This window comes from Dendropsophus ebraccatus, chromosome 4 (genome assembly GCF_027789765.1).
Source record: "Dendropsophus ebraccatus isolate aDenEbr1 chromosome 4, aDenEbr1.pat, whole genome shotgun sequence".
Lineage (NCBI taxonomy): Eukaryota > Metazoa > Chordata > Amphibia > Anura > Hylidae > Dendropsophus > Dendropsophus ebraccatus.
In genome coordinates, this window is record NC_091457.1 from 43,932,644 (window position 1) to 43,960,370 (window position 27,727).

At 43.8% G+C, this 27,727-nt stretch overlaps 1 protein-coding gene across 4 annotated transcripts; it reads left to right on the plus strand.

The window, feature by feature from the left end:
* The first annotated feature begins 924 nt into the window (after positions 1 to 924).
* On the plus strand, positions 925 to 27,314 carry BEST1 (bestrophin 1). 4 transcript variants are annotated; one of them, XM_069965711.1, is made up of 10 exons: positions 925 to 1,045; positions 5,253 to 5,445; positions 8,763 to 8,857; positions 13,446 to 13,679; positions 13,929 to 14,083; positions 18,479 to 18,556; positions 21,935 to 22,087; positions 22,197 to 22,277; positions 23,339 to 23,490; positions 23,947 to 27,314. In XM_069965711.1, the coding sequence occupies exons 2-10, from the start codon at positions 5,294 to 5,296 to the stop codon at positions 24,848 to 24,850; spliced, it is 2,004 nt and encodes a 667-aa protein (XP_069821812.1). In that variant the 5' UTR covers positions 925 to 1,045; positions 5,253 to 5,293; the 3' UTR covers positions 24,851 to 27,314. The 4 variants fall into 4 exon arrangements, with proteins under 4 accessions (XP_069821812.1, XP_069821810.1, XP_069821811.1 ...); XM_069965709.1 differs by having other exon boundaries at positions 5,277 to 5,445; XM_069965710.1 differs by having other exon boundaries at positions 925 to 1,025; positions 5,277 to 5,445.
* The last annotated feature ends 413 nt before the right edge of the window (positions 27,315 to 27,727 follow it).

A 27,727-nucleotide genomic window follows, 5' to 3' on the forward strand; every position in this document is an offset into this window, starting at 1 on the left:
GGGGGTAATAGTATGATGAGCAGGAGGAGGAAGGGGTAGTAGTATGATGATAGAGGGGTAGGAGGGCGATGAAGGGGGTAGTAGTCTGATGATAGAGGGGCGGGAGGATGAAGGGGGTAGTTGTATGTTGGAGGAGGGGCAGGAGGATAAAGGGGATAGTAGCATGATGATATGGGGTGCAGCTGCATAACATGGGCACAAACTACCAGTATATACAGTCAGTCATTAGTGTGCTATCTCTGGGCCACAGCCTGTATGCTGCTCTGAGGTGGGGTGTGTAATATACTTGTTCAGACTGCAAAAGCCTAACTGGAGAATTCTGGGACGAAAAAAACACAAAACACTGATGACAATCCACACCCCGCAAACCACGCCCACAATAAGCCACACTCCTTGTTGTCAATGCTAGAGTGTCCCTGGAAAAAAATTCAAATGTTGGCAACTATGTGGGAGACAAGTTATACCCAATATTCTGCAATGGTTAACCATGATCAAATTTTTTTTTCTTCACCTCCACAGGGGTTGCCGTGAGGCCCATAACAGTCCTGATAACATTTTTTATACTGTTGTACAGCAAAGGCGAAGCATTCTCCCTGCTATGCTGTGCCATCCTCTACTCTATATAACCATTAGCAAACTCTTCTGTCCATTTGTAAAACACATCATTCATCCCTTAAATGTAACTTTTCCATTCTTAACACTCTATTATGGCATTAGGACATCTTAGGCCTACTTCGCATCTCATGAAGTTTTTTAATCTGTCACTATTAATCTCCACGAAAATCCAAACAGGAAAAGATTTAAAGAGCAAACAGTTTACGTCGGACCAGAGAAAGCAGTGCCAGGAGCTGCGCACACTAAGCCCACAAGTGTGCGCGGTAACTGTGGGATGGGGGTGGTTGGTTATGGGGACAACAAAGTGAATACTGTAAGAGCGGATTACGGGATCACAGGACCACAGAACAGATTTGGTCATTTCTGCAGCAGAGCTCAATGGGTGAAGACAGGAACAAGTAGGACATGAAGTAGGTCTGATTGGTGACTTGTAAGTAACTTTCAACTTGATGTATGAATCTCCACTATTTAATATGAGGTATGGGCCTATGTATACTGTCTAGATGGTATCAAGCTATATAAATTATTACCACACATTATACGATTATGTCAGGTCACATAAATACATTGTCATGGTATTCCTTGGAGATGGTGCACATACAGTAGGTAGCCAGTGGTGATCGTCAATTTTCAATCCGAACCCAAACGTTCGGTATTTGATTAGCAGTGGCTGCTGAACTTGGATAAAGCTCTAAGGTTGTCTGGAAAACATGGATACAGCCAATGACTATATCCATGTTTTCCACATAGCCTTAGGGCTTTATCCAACTTCAGCAGCCACCGCTAATCAAATGCCGAAAGTTCGGGTTCGGATGGACTCGAGCATGCTCCAGGTTCGCTCATCTCTAATTAAATACTAAAAAACTCTACCTAAATCTGCCTATCATATTCCACTACAGAGGTTGCTGCTTAACCCCTTACTGACCTATTTTAGGCTTTCAAGGTCAAGCATCTTTTCCTCGTCACATTCTAGAAAGAGCAAGGAATGTTTATTTCACTGTAATGGTTTAGAGTTGTGATTTTTTTTTAGGCACCATTTTGGTATACATTCAATTTACAGATTCACTCTTGTTAGTCTGTAATGTGTGAACATGGATTGGTCCAATTAAAGTAGTTTGTGTTTTTTTTCCATATTATATTACATGCTAAATAAAAACATGCTTTATGGGGAATAGCACTTTTTGAGCCCTACATTTTGATTATTTTCATAATTTACTTTTACTTAAAAAAAAAAAAAATTATATATATATATATATATATATATATATATATATATATATATGAAAGAAATGGAAGAACAATGCTACATTTGTTTCATACCATGTATTTTACTCTGTCTTGTTACCACGGTGGAGTGTGTATTTTGAGGGGGACTATCCTCTTTTAATTTTATTTATTTAACTTAATTTTGCTTTTTTGCTTTGTCCCACAAAGGTGATCATACTTGCCTATCAATGTATAGATGAAAAATTGCTGTGGTAAACTTGAGGGCCCCAGGCCGCTATAAAAACCCACCGGTACCCCATAATCACTATGTAGATCACTGATGGGCCTCTTAGATGCCTTAGTCGTTATCGATGGAGTTACCTCTGATCCTGGACATTGCGGTGTGATGTTGGCTGTGTATTATAGTCGTCCTGTACATTATATACTATTATAAGAAACACAGTACAATTAGGGCTGAAAGGGAATATGTTTTTCTTTTATGGAATACAAAAAGTTGTTCTTTTATTTGAATTTGTTTCTATTTTCTGACTGTAATGTTTTTAATTTTATGGTCCATACATTGTTATGGGGGCTGCCATCTTGCCTGAGGTATTCTTAACAGCATTTAGTGCCATGCGTTACAGCAAGTCTCATGGACATAGACAACAACAGACATACTCTGTCTCTTTGAGATGAATGAGAAACATCAGTGAGCATACTCTTTGACCTGTGAAGAGGCCATTCCACAGGGAGCTGCTTCTATCTCCTCTATCTACTGATGTCACATGTCGCTGTAATGCTGTACAGGTCACTTTACAGTACCCTCCTCTTATCACTATAGACACAACAGGAAGTCTCCGCTTAGTTTAAGCCCTAGTGGTGAAAATGAAAACTGCAGGATTTCAAGTTTATTTATTATAATATTAATAGAAAAATGGAAAATTAGAAAAAATGTCACCAAAAATTCTTTAAAAATATGTTTAACATAAAACCAATATTTAAACAGTAAGGGGTTAAAATAATTTTTACTGTATATAATTTTAGTTTAGAAAAATAACCCCACCTTACAAAAACAAATCTTACACAAGGAACAAGCGGGTATTTTTTTGGAAAGTGGGCTAGAGAGTTGCAGGACGAAGGTTTACCCATGGGCATACTAAAGGGTCTGGAGGGAGTACGAAAAGCAATGGTAAATGAGCAGTGGCGTGAGATGTATTTCAAATTCATACATAGGGCCACACATGCCTTCGATTTGTCCTATGCAAATGCCCCAGCCCATTACCTAAGGGCTTGCCCGTCATGTCAGTTGGACAGGGCGAATCTTTTACATGGGCTGTGGTCATGCCCTGAAGCGTCGAAGGTGTGGACCGAGGCGTTTGCATATGCCAAGAGAGTGTGGAGAGTGTCGCTGCCGCCCACTCCCCAGATTGTGATCTTCCATATTCTTACACCGGACACACCTGATTTAGATCTCAATCGTACTTCGGCTCTCATAATTCATCTATTCTTATTGGTGGTGAAGAAGTGTATATTGAGACATTGGTTACAATCTTCCATACCAACGTTAACAGAGATCAGTGACACTATGTCCCACATCCTTAATCTCGATCGGATAGAGACGGAGCGACATAAGGAAAAAGGAACGAAACAATTTTTCAAGAAATGGAGGGCTTTTATTGAATATAGTTTCACGCCTACAGAGATAGAGGACCTAATGAAGGTTTTCAAGTATACGGAGTGGTATAACAGGGAGGCACTAGCTAACTCCTTGGGCAAATTACAAATACCGGATAGGAGGGCTACTTAGGAAAGGATTTATTGGACGAGAGGGGAAGGGGAGGGGAAGGGATTGTTGGGGGAGGGGAGTTCAGTTAAAGGGGAAGGGAAGGGGGGATATAGTTCTCTGGCTATGGATCTTTTGCTATGATGTCTCCTTGGACACTCAGCCTGGAAGGGACAAAATCTTCGGTTATCTTCTTGGTCTTATACACTGTCATATTTCGAATGTGACTTATGTGTATTTTCCTTTGTACTTATGACCTTTTGTTGGGTCTTCTGCAGGCATTTACATATATATTGTTAACTGAGACATCTCTTCTGACTACATTTCAATAAAATGTTTTTGGAAAAAAAAAAGAAAAATATTTGTTAAAAAAAAACTATTATGTAATATTTTTAAACACTTTCCAGGGGTGGCTATATTCCTGTATTTCCTGTATAGTTAGTACAGCAGCAAATGTGTGCTTTATGGCAGCTGAAATGAATAAAAGTCCACCGACAGATTGGAAGTGATGTAGTATAAAAACATTATATGTTTATCCTAAAATCGTGATATAGATTTAGACTTTTTGATGATACATTCACATTATATGATGCTCCCACATAATGACAATTAATAGGATGGAATTTATAAAAGGATTCCAGCCAAAGCCAAGAAGGATGTCAGTGCCGAGCCTGCTCCCCATCAATGTGACTGTACTAGGCCCTGGCAACCCTGTTGTTTTTTAGACAGTGGCAGGTAGTGGAAAAACACCATCATTGTTCAAAATATAAATGGAGCTGAGCTTTATATAGTTTATTTGAGATGTTAGGTCCTTGCAGGCCAAACATTTGGATTTTTCCATGAGATATTTACTTGGTCTTTAAGTATCTTAATTTAGTCCTCTTAGGAAAAGGCATGATCTACTAAATACACAGTCACCAGGTTACAACTGTATGTTTCCTTATTTTTACAATACACTGTATACACTGTAGGTACCAGTTAGGGTAGGTTCACTCTGCAGTTTTTTTTAACGGATCTATTAAACATATGCTTTAAAAGCATATGTTAAATGGACTGCAGTGTAAACCTAGCCTTAGGGACCATCTATCTAGCAACCAATCAGATTTTAGCTTAAATTTTTTTAGAACTTTTTAACATGAAAGAAGTGTTCTTTTTGGCTGCTGTTTCTGTTCCTTTGCTCAACATTTGATATCTCTTCGCCATGTATTAACTTTTGGGCGTACCAGTCTTTTTCCACTGTACACTATTAACTTAAAGGGGTAGTTTAGCAAAAAAACAAACAACTTTCTAATCAACTGGTGCCAGAAAATCTAGAGATTAGTAATTTACTTCTTTAAAAAAATCTCCAGTCTTCCAGTACTTATGAGCTGCTGTATGTCCTGCAGGAAGTGGTGTTTTCTTCCCTGTCCAACACAGTGCTCTGTCTGTGACAGGAACTGTCCAGAGCAGTAGCAAATCCCCATGGAAAATCTCTAGACTGGAAAGAATACCTCTTCCTGCAGGGCATACAGCAGCTGATTAGTACTGGAAGACTTGTGACTTAATAGAAGGAAATGACATATCTCTGCCACTTTCTGCTACCAGTTGATTTGAACTTTTTTTTGCCAAACGTCCCCTTTAATACAAATGCATGTATCACATAACATAGTTTTCTTATCCATACAACATGTAGGAACCCCCCCAGGACACATGACGGTCACATACAGCAATCGTGTGGCAGATGCCAAGCTGGGGACCTTCTCCAGGTTGCTTCTCCGATGGCGAGGCAGTATCTACAAATTACTCTACCGGGAGTTCCTTATCTTTGTTGGTCTCTACTTCATCATCAGCGTCACCTACAGGTACTAGTATATATATTACATGTCACCTACTATCATTACTATTCTTAGGAGGAAATTGTATTTAGGTTTTTTAAAGGTTTTTAATTACACATCCAAATTATGTAAAAAGTAGCCAGCGGTGAAAAAGATCGTATACTGTAGTTGCTCAGCTATGACCTTCCAGTTATTCCTAAGGAGTATGGCCAGGCCTGTATTTGTAGTTTATGCTGCCCTAGGCACTTTGAGTGTCGACGCCCCCCCAACCCCCACACACACACTTTTTATGTGGTTTGTGGGTGTGGTTTGCGGGGTGTGGCTTGTTACCGAAAAAGGGGGGGGCAGAATTTTCCCTATATTGTTCTCATTGTAAGGACCTTACAATTAGGACAATACAGAGGGAGCATTACAGACCCCAGTATCAGGCCCTGAGCATATTACACACCCCAGTATCAGGTCCCCAGCATATTATAGACCCCAGTATTAGGCCCTCAGCATATTACCCTTGTATCAGAAAGTGTTATCCAGCTTTCCCAGGTTCCTAACTGTGCCTGCTTTTCTGCTCCACAACCAGTACAGGAGGCTAGGAAAGCTGGGTGACCTCCATCATACTGGGTATTTGATGCTGGAAATCTGGGTGACCTATCATACTGACTACAAGATGCTGGGAAAGCTGGGTGACCTCCCCACCCTTCCCCAATGTAACTTTCAGGGCCTAGTGAACAGTATAGAGATGGGATCCTGTGTGATACAGTGCCCCCCCCCCAACTCCATGTACTGTTCATAGCCTGGTGCCCATAAAGAACCGCCACCCCTCTGCATATATAAGCACCAGGCCCTGAACAGTACATAGGTACTGTATCATAGAGGACCCCCCTCTATACTGTTAACAAGGGCCTGAACAGTACATGAAGGGGAGCGGGGTACTGTATAATGCAGGATGAAGCTTCCGATATTTTTCAGGTACTGGTAGTTGAACACACACACACGACTCCGCCCCTGCAACTTAAGCCCTACCCCCTCCGCACACCCGAGTGGGGGCCTTTCCCTTACCCTAACATGCAGGGCAGTCCTCCTCTCCTCCAGGACCAGGTGGGGGCGGTCTTCTCTTCCCCAGGCAGTGGGCGGCCCTCAAAGCTCCTTCCTTTATTGGAGGAGCACTGAAGCTGAGCTGTGCTGCCTAACCCACTCCTAAGGTGTGGAGCTGACTGAAGTGAGCGCCGCAGGGCCGCAGAAGTCACTGTACCTGTTTACAGACCCTTTAAGCTAGGTTCACGGCTGCACTGGAGGCTCAATGTTCGGCTTCCACTGCTGAATCCATCAACGTTATTTTTCATCCAGTTAAAATCCAGTGAAATGACGTACGCCAGCTGGCAACCCAATGGACCCCATTAAGGTCAATTGGGTCCATCGGACTCTTTTAGTAACTGGTGCTCAGTGGATCTGGTGGCTCTTTTTTTTTTCTTGTATTTGACGGGGCAACAAATAAGCCAACAAATGAGTGTCTGCTCATTCACTGGGGAATTGCTGGTCCAGATTGATGGAAAATCACTCCATGTGTATATGGGCTATAGTGCTACCCCCTAGTGCACTAAACTGTCTAATTAACATATAAGTATAAAATAAATTGCAGAAAAACAGCACTAAGGCTACGTTCACACGTAGCAAAACTAGTGGAATTCGGCGGCGGAATTGTCTGCCGCGGAATGCCGTTAGCCTCCCTCTCATAATGGGAGTCTATTGGAGGCGCGCGCTGCTGCTCTCCCCGCTCTGAAGAATGAACATGTTTATTCTTCAGCGCGGAGAGAGTCTGTGAGAACAGCAACGTGCGCCTCCCATAGACTCCCATTATGAGAGGGAGGCTAACGGCATTGTCCGCAGCGGAATTCCGCTAGTTTTGCTACGTGTGAACGGGGCCTAAGGAAGAAAACTTCCCTCTTCCTCAGCTTCTCCTGCTCTGACGTAACAGCGGGTTCGATTTTTCTAACCTGCTGTTCGTTTCCTCTTAATATATCTATTATTTAATCCAGAATAAATAGCAGTATATCTGTCTGAATGATGTCTCTATTTTTAAATGGAAGAACTTACCATGTGACCTAGCAATGTGGTAAGAAGATAAAGTACCTATTTTGCTCTGCTACATCACTGTCAAGCTTAGTTCTATGCAGGGTAATGCAATTTTTCTACACGTACATATTTATTATTATTAACTAATAATTGTGCTGTTGGATATACTGTATATGATCTTTGGATCATTTACCGAATGTAACTTAAGGCCCTACTCCACGGAACGATTATCGGACGTATTTGGCCAATATCGGCCGTTATGGCCGATAATCGTCCCATGGAATCTATTCATGTCGGCTGTTTATGTTGTTCAGGTTGTTCCTGTAGGCTGATCGTTGCTTCGTTTGTGGAATAGGGCCTTTAACTCTTTATAAAATAGCAGCTATGTAATAACAAGGATTAGTGACACAAAAAACAAAACAAAAGATGACCAATCTGTTCTAAACTACGCAATCTCTAAAGTTCAGACAATGACTCACCTGTTATGTCACTACTAGACTGTTTATTTCTCTTTGTGGGGAATTATCATTTTCATTAGGGTACTTCTATAAACTCATGTTGTTCATTCCCATTGTGTCCCCCTGTTTTTTTTAAAACACTTCTCTCTTGAACCTTATGTAGTCCTGACATATTTAAAGGTTTCGATCACCCCTCCCCCTTTCCCTTCTTTCTTCCAGACTATACAAATTCAATTCCTTACATCTTTCCTGATATGTTTTATGCCTGACACCCTCCACCATTTTTGTAGCCTGTCTTTGGCCCACCTTTGATCCATAACTAGGCTGGTTCAAATTTTTTCTGTATTTTTACTCAAAACCAGGAGGTAGGCCAATACAGATAAAAACTAATGGATATAAAGGAAGGATTGGCACCTTTCTTTGTATTTTGTACCCACTCTTGGTAGGCTAGAGAAAAAAGGTTATCCAAGATTAGAAAAACATAGCTCATTTCTTCCAGAAACAGTGTCACATCCGTCCTTAGGTTGTGTGTGATATTGCAACTAAATTCTATTGAAGTGAATGGAGCCCAGTTGTAACACTACACAGCTGAAGACAGGCATGGTACTGTTTCTGGAAGAAAGCACCTAACCCTACATAACCCCTTCAAAATAAAAATCACTTGCATTTATGTGACTGAAGTTATTGCTGCTGCGAGCACATAGATTTCAACATGATCTATTAAAATGAAATAAGGCAATTGCAGAAATTTCTGCAACAAAATCTACAGCCTGTGAATTGACCCTGATGCTGGTCCTTCTTCTATCCGTGCTACAGGCTCCTTCTTACTGAGCACCAGAGGATTCACTTTGAGAAGCTTGCATTGTACTGCAACAACTACGCCGAGCTGATTCCAGTATCATTTGTCCTAGGTAAGGCTTATCTGACCAAAAGCTTATCCAGAAGATGGATTGCTGCTGTTTTAAAGACTACAAAACCCTAGCAGTGAATTACATCTGGAGTGAACAGAACGGACAAATGCCCAACTATGGCATTTCCATTATTGCCACCTAATTTGACTGTACCAGGCTGTGGTGAAGAAGCCCTTAATCTAACTACTGATGGCTTCATACCACTGTATATATTAATGGTATTCTGTCAATGTATATATTCTGCACTGAGAGATTCTGCTATTTCATCATCATCTTAAAGCGACTCTGTACCCACTTTGTGAACCCTCCAACTACTTATGCCTTTTTGTAGCTGATGAGAAGTCCTTTTTACTGGTATGTTTATCAACTCTGGTTGTGCTGTCCTGAGGCCAAAAATCATACTTTAGTTGAGCTGTAGCCGTGTCAAAGGGGCATGGCCTAGAGCGATCGTGCCCTAGGCCAGCACAGCCTCTGTGGTGTTGGTCTCTGTCTCCCCCTGCCTCCCATTCTTCCCTCTGTCCACCTGCAAAGTGTTAGCTGTAAGTGCGCATGCGCCGCCTTCTGACCCCCCGGCGTCACTGGTGTGTCCTCTCAGTGTCGTCCCCGCCCCGCGGTAGTGACATGCACGGCCCTTCCCCGCCTCTCCTACCTGTCACCGCCCCCCCCCCCCCCCGCATACCATGGTGCCACCCGCTGCCAGAATCAGCTTGTCCTCTTCTTTGGACATGCGCCATTGCATGCCTATCCCGCGCAGGCGCAGTGAAGCAACTGGCCTTCTCCGAGTAACCTGGTGCATCATTGCGCCAGAATGGGACCGGCGCGCAACGCCGCATGTCCAAAGAAGAGGACAAGCTGATCCCGGCAGCGGCACCATGGTATGCGCGAGGAGGGTGTCAAACAGGAGAGGCAGGGAAGGGCCGTGCGCGTCACTACCACGGGGTGGGAACGACGCTGAGAGGACACATTACAGAGGCAGCGCGGACCCGGCTACATCATTGCATCGGCGCTGAGGGGTCAGGAGGCGGCACATGCGCACTTACAGCTCACACTGTTCGGGAACGGGAGGCAGAGGGAGACGAGGACCAACACCACACAGGTGTTTGTGGCCTCAGGAAAGCACAACCAGCGTTGATAAACATACCAGCAGAAAGGACTTTCTACAAGAAGGTATAAGTAGTTGGAAGGGGTCACAAAGTGGGTACAGAATCACTTTAAAGGGGTTCTACATGATTAGATACAAATGTCTGTTTTTTCCATAAACAGCAAAATTCTATCCACCATTAATGGCTCAATGCCATTAAAATGAATGGGGCTGAACTACTGCACACAGTCTACGGACAAGAGTGGCGCTGTTTTTAGAAGAAGACAGGAACGCTTTTTTCTAAACCAAGACAATCCCTTTAATCCTTACTGTAATATTTCAATGCTTAGAGACTGGGTGGAGTATAGGCCCCCAAGTGCAACCACTACCTCTCCAGCCCATACAGCTACACTGTTTCCCTCACCTTTCATTGATTAATAACAGAAATGAGTGAACTTGCTGAAAGTATGGGTTTGCACCTTCTCCAGACAGCAGGATTCAAATGTGTTTAATAACACAGGTTGAGATTTGGCCAATTACTTTGATCTTAAGTGAACAGACGACCTGTTGCCGCTCCTGACCAGTCTGTTTTGGTAAATATTCATATTCCCCATGAAAAAACAATGCTGGAACATCATTTCTTATAGCTTTGTGCAGTGCTGTTCCTCTGTTACTCTGTCTAGAAATGTATGACTGATAAACCAACATTTCTAGTATGAACAAGAGAGGAGCTGCACATCACAAAGCTATAAAAATCCAGAATTAGTTATTTTTGGGGCATTGCATTTATTTGCTAAAATAGACAAGCAAGGAGTGGTAGATCTGAGGGCACAGAAGGGAATATGAAGACCCAACAGTACTCAAGCTATCTGTAAAAGCGACTCTGTACCCACAATCTGACCCCCCACCCAACCCCAAAATTGCTTCAAATTGATCCAACACAAGTGATGAATAGGGGAAATCCTACCCAGGGGCATTCCTAATGGCGAAATGGGCAAGGAGGAGGAACGGAGAGGCGTCACAGGCCTAGGGCACAGACACTCTAGACCACAAAGCTAACACAGGGCTGCAAGTTTAGAAGTTTTTTTTAGGACAATAACTGCATCACCTGCCGAACAGACCCCAGGACAGATCTTGGATTGAAAGCGGCTATCTTGGCAAAAATAGTGGCCGTTGTTTGACACGGCCAAGTCAAACAACGGCCGCTGTCTTAGATGTTCAGACGGCTGGGTGAGCATCACTTTACTTTAATTGGAATGCGTGCACATTTGGGTGCTTATTAGCCATAGCCATACACCACAATGTAAAGTATGCTCAGGAGCCCGTGCACAGCCTATTTCGTGCAGCTGCTGTTTACTGAATAGCGGCTGCACAATAGACATGTCAGTTTTTTGTACGGCCACATGGAACACTGGCCATAGTGTATACAGTGTGTATACACTACGGCCATGGTTCCATAGGCTGTAATGTAATTGGCCGGTCATTAAACAACGCTGTTATTGCAACCTGCAACAACAGGTTTTTTAATGATAACATACGTTGTGTGAACGTAGCCTAAATAAGGACTGCTAGCTATATTCACTCAATACATTTGCTTATGCAATATTACAAGTAGTTGTTGTGTTTAATGTAATCAGATTATCGCTTTAGATTAGTCCCCATATTCTTTTCCATACATTTTGATCTTTATCCTAATCCCACCAGTCCTTTCATTATACTTATTACACATGTAGTAGTCATTAAAAGGTTGCGTAAGTGAACTATGACCACTGATAAACACTGCTGCCTACACATGCATCAGAGGTTTAAGCAAGTTTATAATCAGATTAGCTATGTTCAACACTGCCGTTCTGCAAAGAATATTTACCGGTCTGGACTGCTTGTTTTTGTGTATAAATTCTCTTAGTTCCAGTAAGGAATTGATGTGCTATTCATATATACCTTGTGATATTTGCCCTCAAACCTAGTTTTTTTTTAATTTCACCTTAAAGTGAATGTACCACTATGCTTAATTAAATTTTTATGCTATATCACCTAGTCAGCGATGGTGCATAGATTGCAGTGACATAGTCTATTTTGTAAACTGGTGCTCGGTTCCCGCCATCTGCAATTAGGCCTGCTCGGTGCACTGCAGATAGGCCTAATGACTCCAGTTCACGGATATCCCCTCCCCTCAGTGATGTGGCCAGACCTGATTCTGAAGGAGGCACGTCACCGAGGGAAGGGGATGTCGGTGAATTGGGGACGCTGGGTCTGCCTGCAGTGCACCGAGCAGGCCTAATTGCAGATGGCTGAAACTAGGCGGTGGTTTGAAAAATGGACTCTGCTACCCGGATCTACATGCCGGAAACGACCAGGTGATATTAAAAAAATTCTTTAGACATAGTAGTACATTCGCATTAATCGTATACCAGATTGGACTAACATATAATTTAAAGGGGTTGTCTCATTAAGACAATACTTATATAAAACAAACTAACTGATCAGCTGTTATTGCAGGGGAATTTGTTTAAAAAAGCAGTCTTTCCATTAATCTTTCCTTCTCACCGGTAATCTTTTCCCAAAATTATATCAGCAGTTTTGAGGGGTGTAGTTTTAAAATCATAATTTAGTAGCTTTCATTTAGAGCAGTGTCTCCCAACCAGGGTTCCTGTGATCCCTGAGGGTCAGAAACAGCAAGACCACAATTTGCTGTCTACTGTCAAATTTGTCTTCATTAACAGCTAGACCAGGACAGAACACATGAAGTGGACAGGGCTTTGTATGTACTAAGAGAAGGAGTGAGGGCCTGAAAGCCTGGGTTTGTACCTGCAAGCTGAGCCAGTTTGCTTATTTCTGAAAGGTAAATCAAGGCTTCCCTCTCATCTCTCACTAACCATAAAGTTCTGGAAAGCTGTCCCTTGTGTTTATACCCGTGTGTCTACTGTTGCATGCTTAATGCAGTTTAATCCTCCTAACTTTTCAGTAGCAGCAACTGTTTAGTGCTTAGTGGTGCACCATAGAGACGAGTGCAACTTGAGCACGCTCAAATGCATTTGTTCTGTATTTCAATAATGGTGGCTGGAGAAGTTGGATGCAGCCCCAAAGAATTCAGCCTATGGCTGTATCCATGTTTTTCAGAACTCACTAGGGCTGCATCCAACTTCTTCAGCCTCCGTTATTTAATTGCCAAACGATCAGACTCAAACATGCTCAAGTTACACTCATCCCTAGTGCTCCAGTGAGGCACAACAGCTTGTTTGTTTGTGCAGCTTTACCTGGCATTCTAGCTAATCTCCATTACCATGAATAAATCTAAATTATTTCATTTCGTACTGAGCAATGCATCCTTTCCCCTGCTGTCAGGTCTCACCACAATGGCAAAACACCCAGAGAAATTATCTGACAAAATAGAGTGTTAAAGGATTTTTTTAAACTTCACAAAGAATGTTAATAACATTTTAAGTGAACTTGTGCTTTATTTTTAATTTCCAAGTTCAGGTCAGTTCTGTTTTGTCTTTCTCGTAGGTTTCTATGTGACTTTGGTAGTCTCCCGTTGGTGGGCTCAGTATGAGAGCGTACCCTGGTTAGATCGCCTCATGTGCTTGGTGTCCAGCAATGTGCATGGCACAGACGAACGAGGGAGGATGATGCGACGGACACTTATGCGCTATGCCAGTCTTTCTGGGGTTCTCATCCTGCGCTCAATTAGTACTGCGGTTTATAAGAGATTCCCGACCCTGCAGCACATTGTGAATGCTGGTAAGTATGATGCTGGATGGATGACCCTAATACACATGTAGGCCACACTGAAATGATAGCGCTGTCACCTTGTGCCAGTGTCACCATGTGCCAGTGCGGCAGCCAACTGCCACCAGGGCTACCAATGTCACTGAAGCAATTGGGCATCTATGAAAACTTTTGCATTCAATTGTACATAAAACTTGGTTGCATTAAGGCACAAGGAGACTGATAACAAGTCTTTAATATTTTCCTCTTTGATCACCACAGGCTTCATGACACCAGCGGAACTTATGAAATTCGATGCCATTTCTTCTCCTCACAACAAGTTCTGGATTCCTTGTGTATGGTTTGCTAACCTAGCAGTAACAGCCAGGACAGAAGGGCGGATACGTGACAGTGTTTTGCTGACGCTCATCCTCAGAGTAAGGGGGGGGGGGGGGCAATTGTCCATACTGGTGATTGGGGTTCTAGTGTGAAGGCAAATATACACTCATTAACAGAAAAAAAAACATTAAGAAGGAGTTGTTGGAATCATATAAAGGCTTTTTTATTCATGATATAGGTGCCTGGCAGTGGCGTAGCGACCGTGGTCGCAGCGGTCGCTGCTGCGACCCGGCCCGCCACGGAGAGGGGCCCGCGGCCCCTCTCCCTGTATCCTCTGCGCCCGCCGCTCCGCTCTCCAGGACGGGCCCGCAGCTGATGCTGGCTCCCTCCTTTCATCCCCTGTGCCCGCCGCTCCGCTCTCCAGGACGGGCCCGCAGCTGATGCTGGCTCCCTCCTTTCATCCCCTGTGCCCGCCGCTCCGCACTCCTGAACTCCCGGCCGATGCTCCACTACCTGGCGGTGTCCCCGGGATTCCACTGCAGCACACGCATCAGGGAGCTGTGTACGCCGGGGCTGTTACTTCCGGGTCAGGGAGCGCTCCCTGACCCGGAAGTAAAAGCTCCCGCGCACACTGACCTTCCTGGTGCATGTGCTGCAGGGGAATCCCGGGGACACCGCCAGGTAGTAGAGCATCGGCCGGGAGTTCAGGAGTGCGGAGCGGCGGGCACAGGGGATGAAAGGAGGGAGCCAGCGTCAGCTGCGGACCGTCCAACACCGCAGAGAAGGGAGCTGCGACGGGGGAACGAGGTTAAAGGTGAGTTGTTGTTGTTTCCCCCCCCCCCCTTTTGTTTTTATCTACTTGACAAGGGGGCATATACAGTGGGGCAACATGGTGGGAGCATCTACATGGGGGGTAGCATGGGGGGGATGTATACGAAGACAACACAGTGGGGGCATATGCATGGGGGGCAACATAGTGGGGGCATATACATGGGGGGGTAACATGGGGGGGATGTATACGAAGGCAACACAGTGGGGGCATGTACATGGGGGGTAACATAGGGGGGGTATTTATAAGAAGACAACACAGTGGGGGCATATACATGGGGGGTAACATAGGGGGGTATTTATAAGAAGACAACACAGTGGGGGCATATACATTGGGGGATGTATAAGAAGACAACACAGTGGGGGCATATACATAGGGGGAATGTATAAGAAGACAACACAGTGGGGGCATATACATGGGGGGTAACATAGGGGGGTATTTATAAGAAGACAACACAGTGGGGGCATATACATGGGGGGTAACATAGGGGGGTATTTATAAGAAGACAACCCAGTGGGGGCATATACATTGGGGGATGTATAAGAAGACAACACAGTGGGGGCATATACATAGGGGGGTATGTATAAGAAGACAACACAGTGGGGGCATATACATGGGGGGTAACATAGGGGGGAATGTATAAGAAGACAACACAGTGGGGGCATATACATGGGGGGTAACATAGGGGGGAATGTATAAGAAGACAACACAGTGGGGGCATATACATGAGGGGGAAAGTACAGGAAGACAACACAGTGGGGGCATCTACAAGGGGGGGAAACATAAGGAAGGCATCTATATGGGGGAAAAGATAAGGGGGACAACACAGAGGGGACCATCTAAAAGGGGGGACTACACTGAGAGGGGCTGTCAAGGAGATGCACATGGGGCCATATATATGGAAGACTGAACAAGGGGCCATCTCTACACAGAGGGGGGCATATACTATAAGGGGGGGGGGTAACAGAGTCAGCCTACCCACTAACTGAGGGTGTAAAGGGGCCAATACAGATGTGCAGTTTGTATAGAGATGAGGATGGTGACAGAGTGAGGAGCCTAATATCTCTGTCTGGCAGATTCTGTGGATTCGTGGCTCGGAGAAGTTCTCATAATGGCCCAGATGGAGAAGATGATGAAAAGGGAAGAACTCCGATCAAAGAAGACGTCCCCTGTGAGTCACCTGATGTAAGTGCACTGTAATGTATATGGTGTATAGAGCCTGTGTAGAGCTGGGTCTGCCTCTTCTGGATGAGGTGATAGTGATCTGTGTACAGTGGATGTTATTCAGTACCAGCGGTGGTATTAGTCAGTATGTGGTGGTGTTAGTCAGTAGCAGCAGTGGTGGTGGTATTAGTCAGTATTGGTCTCGGTATACTGGATTTGGTCAGTAACAATATGGTGGTGATGGTAGTGGTTGTGGTGTGGCGGTAATATTTGCACCTTGGTAATATTGGTCTCAGTATACAGGATTTGGTCAGTAACAGCATGGCGGTAATATGTATGGTGATTATATTTCCATCCTATATACTGGTATTATTGGTAATATCTATCTATCTATCTATCTATCTATCTATCTATCTAATCTATCGCATAGTTTGGTCAAGGAAGGGGGGGAGGGCCCAAGTTGAACTCTTGCACCAGGGCCCAAGGGACATTAGCTACGCCCCTGGTGCCTGGAATTGGTCTGGGTAGACAGCGGTGTAATGAAGGTGCCACCTGTGTCTGGATGGTGGACAAGAAAACTGTGTGAGCTGCTTGAGCTTGTTAGTGGATCAAACAATTCTCTCTACTGGTGGTCCGTCTGGACTGTCCAGAGCCTGTTCACCATGTGTGCCCTTACATAACCACCACCCCAACACTTTCAAGAAGCTTTGTCAGAACGGCCTAGGAGGCAGACGGCTCACTCTTAGGGCCCTATTTCACCGGACGATTATCATTTGCATAATCGTTAACGATTAACGATCTCAAACGACCGCTATTGCAAAAGACCTGAAAACGTTCACTCATTTCCATGGAACGATAATCGTTACTTATGATCGTAATTGCGATTGTTTTTTCTTCGCTATTGCGTTCGTATCTATTGCGAACGACCGAACAATGTCTTATTCAATGCGAACGATTTGCTAACGTTTTGCAAATGAGCAACGATAAAAATAGGTCCAGGTCTCGAACGATTTAACGATAATCTGAACGATAATCGTCTGGTGGAATAAGGCCCTTAGGCCCAGTTTACACTGAGCAAAAGCGGCAGAATCCCACGGCTCATACTGTTTCTCTATGAAGCAAATCTATTAAGAGGTGCCCATCTCTGTGCATCTGTCTGTGTGCCACAAAGAGAGATCAAGGCCAGCTAGGGGAACCTACATTTACCTACAATTTGAGCTCATTTCTGATGTATATTATTGTTAGGGTATGTCCACACTATGGAAATCACACAGATAGCGTGCCTCACTCTCTGCCATCCCATAGACTCCATTGGTCAGGCAGATTCCGCCGTCTGCCCAAATAATGAACAGGTAAGGCGGAATCTGCCTGACCATAGAATAGAGTCTATGGGACTGGCGGAACTTCAAGCGGGAGTGGGGGGGGGGAAGCGAGCAACGGGATCTGTAGAAAGTTAACCGCGTGATTTCTGTAGTGTGGACACACACTAAGGCTATGTTTGTAAAGATACACAAAGGAATACACAGCAGAAAAAAACAGGGCACATCCTTTGATTTTTGTTGTGTCTGTCAGTATTTCACTGTATTTGTTTTGGCCATAGTTAGCCAGATTGAATGACTTCCTAACAATGAGTGACCTATTATTTATGTATTACATTGCACAATGCAGATCTCAATGCAGCGTTCATTACATGTGGTTTTAAAGCATAAAACAATAAAGATTTAGCATAAGAACATGCATGAAAATACATTGTGAGAACACAATGACCTGGGGGTCCATGTTCCCTCCGCCAAGCTCTGTATCTGCTGATGTATGTGTAGCTCTACTCCAAAAATAAAAGAACTTGCTCTACACTGCCACCTAGTGGAGGTAGCTTACCATATGGCTAGGGTTTTATGCCAAGAGAGAATATTTCCCAAAATAAATAATTAACTCATCTGTAGACGAATGTAGTGAAGTTCTTGCCCCTCGTATATAATCTCCAATCATATTTCAAGGCCCTTTAAGGATCGGTCATTGATTTGAAGGTAAGTAGTTCTCAGTGTAGAGCTAGTTCTTGTAGAGGAGAGCTACTTTGCAAATTAGTATTGTAAACAGGCACACCACAGCCCAAGTCATTCAAGTCCTCTTGATTATTGAAACCATTTAGTAGGATGGTGGGGGCTATAAAGACACATTAATTTCGGGAGATCCTTCTCTTGATCCCCCCATTTTCCTCCCTGTTGTGATTTTTCTTCTTTTGATCTTAGGGCCAGTTCACACTGAGGAAACATGGCGCAATGTTTCCTCAGTGTGAACTGGCCCTTATGCTGTGTCCTACTAGGACCTTTTGTCCTGATACCCCATGTTAAAGTGTTATGTATGCTAAGGGTACCTGACATGTATTTTACACCAATTCTTTCTTGTTCTTGTGTGTTATACATGGTTTAGCCACAAACAATACAGCCTGTGATTTAATTGTTATATACAACCGAGCATTGATAACTATTCCCTGCCTCAGGAGCTGAACTCCCTGCGTACACAGTGTGGAAGGTTGTTTGGATATGACTGGATCAGCATTCCCCTGGTTTATACTCAGGTACTGTCACTATTACTTTTATATTATATCAATCTTTATTTTGCAACATGAATTTATTTTCTTCTGTTGTCAAATTCCCATTAACCTTATTCTTTAGCCACAAAGTCGCCACAGTGTGTCTCATTTATCAGAAGGGTATTCTTGACCTTTGTAAGCTTCTCACACTGACGTGGCTCACATATGAAAAAAGTCACTGCAAACTATGGGTCCTCTTATACAGACAACTTTGCTTTTTATATAAGGAAAAACATGGCTTTCTTTAAAGGGGAACTCAGCATAAGGAAAACTTGTTTTCTATAAAAACTACATTAAAAGTTATATAGATGTGTCTATACAATGTATTACCATATCTGTACGGTTCTGCCTCACTGGTAGCTGATATAAATCCAGGAAGTGAAGAAATATGGCCTCTGTGCAGATCCACATTGACTCCTGCTCTCACTGCTCTCCCACCTTAGGAGACAGATATTACATGCTTCTGTCTCACATGGTGTGTGTTTGCTGAGCACAGGCTGATGTTACAGTGTTACAGGTAGAGAATACAGCGTGCTGTGTGGTGTTACAGGTAGAGAATACAGTGTGCTGTGTGGTGTTACAGGTAGAAAATACAGCGTGATGTGTGGTGTTACAGGTAGAGAATACAGTGTACTGTGTGGGTGTTACAGGTAGAGAATACAACGTGTTGTGTGCTGTTACAGGTAGAGAATACAGTGTACTTTGTGGTGTTACAGGTAGAGAATACAGCGTGATGTGTGGTGTTACAGGTAGAAAATACAGTGCGCTGTGTGGTGTTAGAGGTAGAGAATACAGCGTGCTGTGTGGTGTTACAGGTAGAGAATACAGTGTGCTGTGTGGTCCTACAGGTAGAGAATACAGTGCGCTGTGTGGTGTTACAGGTAGTGAATACAGCGTGCTGTGTGGTGTTACAGGTAGAGAATACAGTGTGCTGTGTGGTGTTACAGGTAGACAGTACAGCGTGCTGTGTGGTTTTACAGGTAGAGAATACAGCGTGCTGTGTGGTGTTACAGGTAGAGAATACAGTGTGCTGTGTGGTGTTACAGGTAGAGAATACAGCGTGCTGTGTGGTGTTACAGGTAGAGAATACAGTGTGCTGTGTGGTGTTACAGGTAGAGAATACAGCGTGCTGTGAGATGTTACAGGTAGAGAATAGTGTGCTGTGTGGTGTTACAGGTAGAGAATACAGCGTGCTGTGTGGTGTTACAGGTAGAGAATACAGTGTGCTGTGTGGTGTTACAGGTAGAGAATACAGCATGCTGTGTGGTGTTACAGGTAGAGAATACAGTGTGCTGTGTGGTGTTACAGGTAGAGAATACAGCATGCTGTGTGTTGTTACAGGTAGAGAATATAGCGTGCTGTGTGGTGTTACAGGTAGAGAATACAGCGTGCTGTGTGGTGTTACAGGTAGAGAATACAGTGTGCTGTGTGGTGTTACAGGTAGAGAATACAGTGTGCTGTGAGGTGTTACAGGTAGAGAATACAGTGTGCTGTGTGGTGTTACAGGTAGAGAATACAGCGTGCTGTGTGGTGTTACAGGTAGAGAATACAGCGTGCTATGTGGTGTTACAGGTAGAGAATACAGTGTGGTGTTACAGGTAGAGAATACAGTGTACTTTGTGGTGTTACAGGTAGAGAATACAGCGTGATGTGTGGTGTTACAGGTAGAAAATACAGTGCGCTGTGTGGTGTTACAGGTAGAGAATACAGCGTGCTGTGTGGTGTTACAGGTAGAGAATACAGTGTGCTGTGTGGTCCTACAGGTAGAGAATACAGTGCGCTGTGTGGTGTTACAGGTAGTGAATACAGCGTGCTGTGTGGTGTTACAGGTAGACAGTACAGCGTGCTGTGTGGTTTTACAGGTAGAGAATACAGCGTGCTGTGTGGTGTTACAGTTAGAGAATACAGTGTGCTGTGTGGTGTTACAGGTAGAGAATACAGCGTGTGCTGTGAGATGTTACAGGTAGAGAATACAGTGTGCTGTGTGGTGTTACTGGTAGAGAATACAGCGTGCTGTGTGGTGTTACAGGTAGAGAATACAGTGTGCTGTGTGGTGTTACAGGTAGAGAATACAGCATGCTGTGTGGTGTTACAGGTAAAGAATACAGTGTGTGCTGTGAGATGTTACAGGTAGAGAATACAGTGTGCTGTGTGGTGTTACAGGTAGAGAATACAGCATGCTGTGTGGTGTTACAGGTAGAGAATACAGCATGCTGTGTGGTGTTACAGGTAGAGAATACAGCATGCTGTGTGGTGTTACAGGTAGAGAATACAGCGTGCTGTGTGGTGTTACAGGTAGAGAATACAGCGTGTGCTGTGAGATGTTACAGGTAGAGAATACAGTGTGCTGTGTGGTGTTACAGGCAGAGAATACAGCGTGCTGTGTGGTGTTACAGGTAGAGAATACAGTGTGCTGTGTGGTGTTACAGGTAGAGAATACAGCATGCTGTGTGGTGTTACAGGTAGAGAATACAGCGTGCTGTGTGGTGTTACAGGTAGAGAATACAGTGTGCTGTGGTGTTACAGGTAGAGAATACAGTGTGCTGTGAGGTGTTACAGGTAGAGAATACAGCGTGCTGTGTGGTGTTACAGGTAGAGAATACAGCGTGCTGTGTGGTGTTACAGGTAGAGAATACAGCGTGCTGTGTGGTGTTACAGGTAGAGAATACAGCGTGCTGTGTGGTGTTACAGGTAGAGAATACAGCGTGCTGTGTGGTGTTACAGGTAGAGAATACAGCGTGCTGTGTGGTGTTACAGGTAGAGAATACAGCGTGCTGTGTGGTGTTACAGGTAGTAACTGTGTGCTGTGTGTTGTTACAGGTAGAGAATACAGCGTGCTGTGTGGTGTTACAGGTAGTAACTGTGTGCTGTGTGGTGTTACAGGTAGTAACTGTGTGCTGTGTGGGTGGGACCCCAATGAAATGATAAAGTACTGCAAATAATTCAGTAACACAATGAAACTGCAATATGTGAACACAGCCTAGATGTTTTGCAACAGATTAGGGCGGAGAATGGGCAGGGTGGGGGACTGTGACGATGTGGGAAAGCATTGCATTCTAGGACCTGTAGTACTGTGTACAACTGCTCGACCAGGAAGTACAGCCACACAATACAGAAAAAAACCCACCAAAACAAATGGATTTTTGGTAGTTTCAAAACTTATAGGTAACTAATGCTATTTGATTCTTATTTGCAGAAGGTTAATTTTTTTTTTTCCTCTTTAAGAAATAAAAATACCTGTTTCCAGGTTGTGCATGGTATTGCAGCTTACCTGAAGAAAGCAGCCATCTTTTTCTTATCCTATACAATCTCTTTAAACAACTTATATATTCTTGCAATTCCTGATTTTCTCCCTCTTTCTAGGTGGTCACAGTGGCTGTGTACAGCTTTTTCCTGGCTTGCCTAATCGGCCGTCAGTTCCTGGACCCTGAGAAGGGATACCCTGGCCATGATCTAGACCTCTATGTCCCAGTATTTACTCTCTTACAATTCTTTTTCTATGCTGGCTGGTTAAAGGTAAGTCTTTGGGTGGCTTCACACATCCTCACATAGACAAGAGACACTAATACAGTTAGTTTTATAGAAATATATGACATGACTGTAAACATCCTTGTGTATCCTCCAGGTCGCTGAACAGTTAATTAACCCATTTGGACAAGATGACGATGATTTTGAGACCAATTGGCTAATTGACAGAAACTTTCAGGTAGTGATTCAGGACAACAACAAAAATCAGAAAAGTATATAAATATAAACGTATAACACACACAGATAGATAGATAGATAGATAGATAGATAGATAGATAGATAGATAGATAGATAGATAGATGTTTGATGGTTGGGGGCACTGGAGAACAGGGGTCATGAGACTCCTACTGTGCCAAGCAAAAAGCCTAAAGGCAGTCAAAAAAAAGGGAAAAGAATCAGTTATGCTCTTTTCCATTTTCAGGAAAAGTTGTCCTGTGTGTGTACAGAAACTGTGTGAGTAGTTTCAGCCATTGTATAACTTATATGGTATCTTTTACTAGCTTTCCCTCTGCAGGTCTCTAAATTTCATTTGCCCCTGATCTAGTTGATGAGGCCTAGCCTTTATGATATTTCCCATACACTGCACACACATACAGTACATGAGACCATGCTTCCCTATATCTTTTTAGCACACCCTCAGAACCAGCAGCAGCATAAAGGACATTATAGATCAGTGCTAATCAGTGTATACTGTGAATCCAGCACTGGGGTTAGATCTAATACTTACTCTAATTTTCTAGAGTCTCTCTGTCTGCTTCCTCCCCACTCCATAAAATTCTATGGGCAGCATGTAAGGTGATTTCTCAAAGGAGGAGAGAGAAAGCGGAATCTGCTTATACTACTGATTTATGCTTTGTGACCATTTTGTTTATGCAATTAACAAAAACTTTAGACTTTAATGGACAGAGCAGCATGAATGGCCAGCCTATTCTCTCTTGCTTTTCATCTCTGTTTTGTCTGGCATATTGTGGTTAATGGAATAGGCAAAAATGTCAATAATCAGAATAGCCCTTTTAGTTTTTCATATTAAAAACAGTAACTCAACACACATATTAAAAACAGTACTCAACACACATTGTTTGGCAATGACAAAGTCATCCAGTGAATCTGGGCATGCAAATAAATGAGTAAACTTATATGGAACACTAGAGTAGTATACGTCCTATAACTGATACCCGTTCAAAGGTGTTTCCTAAATTAGTCATTTATTCAAGTAACAAAAATGTCTTCCTCCATCAGGTGTCTCTGCTAGCGGTGGATGAAATGCACCAAAACCTTCCTCCGCTGGAAAAAGATATATATTGGAATGATTCAGATCCTCAGCCTCCGTATACTGCTTCTACAGTAGAGACTCGGAGACCGTCATTTATGGGTTCTGCCTTTGATATAAGGTAAAAAAATGAAGCACCACAAAATTGTGTAGATTTTAGAAAAACAATTGCACACACTGCATCAGCTGCCTTCCACACCTTATCTGAGATACTTATAAAAGATATACACAAGGAAGAATTTATTAAAGGGGTTATCCAGGTAACAAAAACAATATTTTAAACAATCTCCCTTCCGAATACTACCCTGTCTAATATACATGTATAACCTATCTTGCACCCTTTCCCATTTTTTTTTTCTCATACTTATCCACTTTGGACATCTAAAAACCTCATCTCAAGTGTCCTCTCTGACAACGTGCTTCTCCCTCTTCCCTGAGACTAGGTTTCTGTAATATGAAAACTTATAGTTCTATCTCTGCTTGCTGTCAGAGAATGCAGGCATATGTACCTGTCTTTGTGTCTCAGTAAATTCGCTCATCTCTACTTATGTGTAACTGTTCTGCCTTTTCCTTTTAGTTTGCAAAAGGAGGATTTGGAATTTCCTCCTCTTGAGCAAATAAATGAAAATGAAGAAGCCAATCACTCGACCCCATTAATCGGACCTCTTGGACGTCTACTTGGCGTACACTCTCCAAGTCCGCCTCGTTCCAACTCAAGACTGAGCTTGTTGATGAGAAGACGGAGCGGAATTCCTCCCGGACTCCCCCATTTTACCCACCGAGATATGGGAAACAGAGGTGGAGAGGCCCTACGTGACCTAAACGTTTTTATGTCCACCCCTTTTTATGAGAGGCCAGGATTTTATAGTGCACCTCAGACACCTCTTAATGGAGGTCCAGCATACTGTCCTCGATTTCCCACCCATGGAACCCCAAACCTTGGTCACACACAAAAAAGCAGGAAGATGGGGACATCTAATGAAAATGCAGAAGAAACAACTAGTTTATCTCCGGGGTCTAAAGAGTGCTTTGTGTGGCCACTAGGAAGCATGGAGGAACAAGAAGAAGCTAGTACAAATAGTGTTGAAAGTACTCTCTCCATGAGGGCAACGGATCAAACTGTGCAGAGTCCTATGCACATCCCAAGAAGGCTATCGAGAGCCCAGCGCTTCTCTGCATTAGTCCAAGGAAGCCAATCCCTGGCTTCACCTGATGCCCTACACACCCCAGGGCACAAATCATCACATCCTATCTTTTCATTTTCTCCTATGAACTCCCCAAAGTTGCAGCGGGCGGCTTCCAGAGTCTTGCACGGGCAACCAGATGTAAACTGCGATGGAGGAAGCAAAGAGCAGAATGGATCTCATTGTTCTTCTCCAAAAGACTCTGGCATAAGTCTAACCGAGGGAGACTTTACACAGCTTATGGAAGTCATCATGGAGGCTGGGGAGCCATGTCAGCCAGAAGCAAACAGTGGTTAAGTAAAGAAGAAGGAGAAGTAGTAGCTTACAGATATATGAAATGTAGTTGGAGAGGCTTCACTACAGTGATGACATTTGTCAGAAGATGATGCTCTAGCTCCAGTAATAAGCCACGTAGCCTGTTCTTCAGCTTTCTACTGCACATCCAAAGTGGAATTACACAATGACTTCCTATGAAAGTCTTTAACCCTTTTATACTCTGTTCAAATATTGTAGATGATATATTTTATGTAGAAAATCATTTTTTAATTAAAGGTACGACTACAGCTTCACGGTCATAATAGTTTGTGCGTAAACTAACTATAAAGCAGGGTGTAGACCCAGATACAGTGTTTGATGGATTGGTAATTCTGCAAGATCAGGTCATGCAAAAATAACTGGAACAGAGTTGTAACCATTTATGCACAGTACTGGGAGAAATATAATGCTCAGTTTTCAAGTCTTGACCTATGAATTAAGGGGGCTGACTAAGCAGGGAGCTTTTGTGCAGGTCTGTGGAGTCTGTAAGCTGCAGCTCTAACTCTGACTCCTGAATTTTATCAGGGACCGACTCTGATTCCTTCATAAATGGCCAGTCAGACACCAGGGGAGTTATTTATCAACCTGGTGCAAAGTAGCAGCTTCTTCTGTGTGTGCGTGGATTCAGATACAGTCTCCAGCCTCCATGTGCTGAAGAGCTCAAAACTAGACTAGATGGAGCAGGTGGTCTTTTCCTGCTGACAATTTATGTTTCTAACTAAATAATCACCATACACAAAGAAAAACTGCTAACAATGCCAGATGCCTGTAATATAGAGGTCAGCCATAGGCCCAGATTCATCAGCTCTATGTCAGCATCTGCACTCCTGACTCATTGTGGTCCAACAGGAACTACCCACTCAGACAGTCAGTGGCTGCAGCTGTGTCCCGCCTCACTCACTGATTGGCTAAGCAGGAATTTCTAAGTGGGGCTGTGACATTACAGGACGCTGCACTACAGGAACATGGGTAAATAGGACTTCTGTATTATGATCCCACCACCCCTTGCCCCTTAATGTATGCCTTTTTCTCTCTAACACACACAGCCTGCTGCAGCCACAGCACGCGCACACACACAGCCTGCCGCAGCCATAGCACACTGAAGAACACACAATTTTCTCCTAAAGAGAAAACACCACATTGAGGACAGTTTACAGCTGCACTACTTATGGCTTCTCTTCCTTCTTCTCTATATTATACTGCTCTCCATATACGGTCATCCAGCAAGAGAACAGCACAGATCTACCCCCACACAATAGACTCTTCCAACTCAGAAACAAGCTGTCAAATAGTGACCGACAACTTTTCCCCAACCACGCTTATCTAATAGGGCCAGTGCTTTATTACTGATATATAGATGAAACTAAATGTATGTCCTGTGTTTCCCCCTAAGGGATTCTTTACACGTTTGGACAGGTTACTGAGATCCTTCTATTGGCAAAGCAAGTCACCTCGAATAGGTCTTATCTCTCTTCAGGCGCCCAAACATCGGGGAGGCCTGGCAGCCCCCAACATGTACCAATATTTTTTGGCCTCCCAGCTGGTATATGCACACTGGTGGCTTGACCTGGACATGGGTAACACTGCGGTTGCTCTGGTGGGAGCCTTGCTGGGGTCTTATGAAGGCCTTGTCAATGCCCTGTACAGATTTACACCTTCCTCTCGTTGGCTAACTCCCATACGTACAGTTCTCAGAGTTTGGTCGGTGGTGCACAGGCTTCTTCCTTCCCCTCTACCCTCCCCTAGAACACCCCTGTGGCTTAACCCGCGTCTTCCCAATTTGTTGAACTTACCAGGTGCGGTGCTATGGGGTAAGCATGGTGTCAGTTACCTAGCTCATCTTTTTTCCCCTGATTTTTGAGTTCTATTCCTTTGATATGTTACGGGACAAATATGACATCCCCTGTACAGCCTTTTTCCACTACCTCCAGCTACGCCATGCAATTAAAGCCCAATTTGGGAACCTGAATGTCCCGCAAAAATTTTCCCCTGCTGAGGAGCTCCTGGGCACCACTGACCTCTCTAAGCCCCTGACCCAAGGATACTTATTGTTAAACCCGCAAGAAGGTTCTCCTTTCCAAAAAGCGTTACTCCAATGGGTGAAGGACATTCCATCTCTATCAGAAGAAAGATGGAAGGAGGTGACCCACACGTATTACCCCATGGTGGTTAGTGCCAGAGACCGCCTTATCCAATTTAGGTATCTGCAAAGAACCTATTACACCCTGGAACGGCTTAAGAAAATGGGTGTGTTGCCTTCGGACTCTTGCTTTAGGTGCCAGGAGGCGGTGGGAACCTTTATCCACGCCGTTTGGGATTGCCCTAGGATCCAACCCTTTTGGCGCTCAGTTCTCCGCTTCCTATCTGACAAATTTGACTTCCCATCAGTCTATACCCCGGCAGTGTGCCTGTTAGGCCTAATTAATGACATTACTCAGAATAAGTATTATAGGATGTTTATTCGTTTTCTCCTCTTCTGTGCCAAAAAAATAGTGGTTATGGAATGGAAGAGCACGGAGCCCCCTGCCCTAAGCAGGTGGATTCAATTGGTCAACACTTACATTCCCCTATTTCAAATACTGTATGAAAGTCGTAAATGCCCAAAGAAATTCAAAAAAATATGGATGCACTGGTTGATGCTGGACGCCACGACAGGTTGAGTGCCTAGGCGGTTGGTGCTGGGGGGTAGGGGGGGATGCGCGGCGGTATGAGTGCCTGTGTGTTTGTCCTATGGTTATTCTTCCACTGGCTGGGACACAGTCTTCCTGAAAGTCTGTTCCAGATAGCCTTGTGCACATGGACTGCTCCTTATACTGATGCTCAACTACATGGCTCTAGTGTTGATTTGATGTTCCTGGT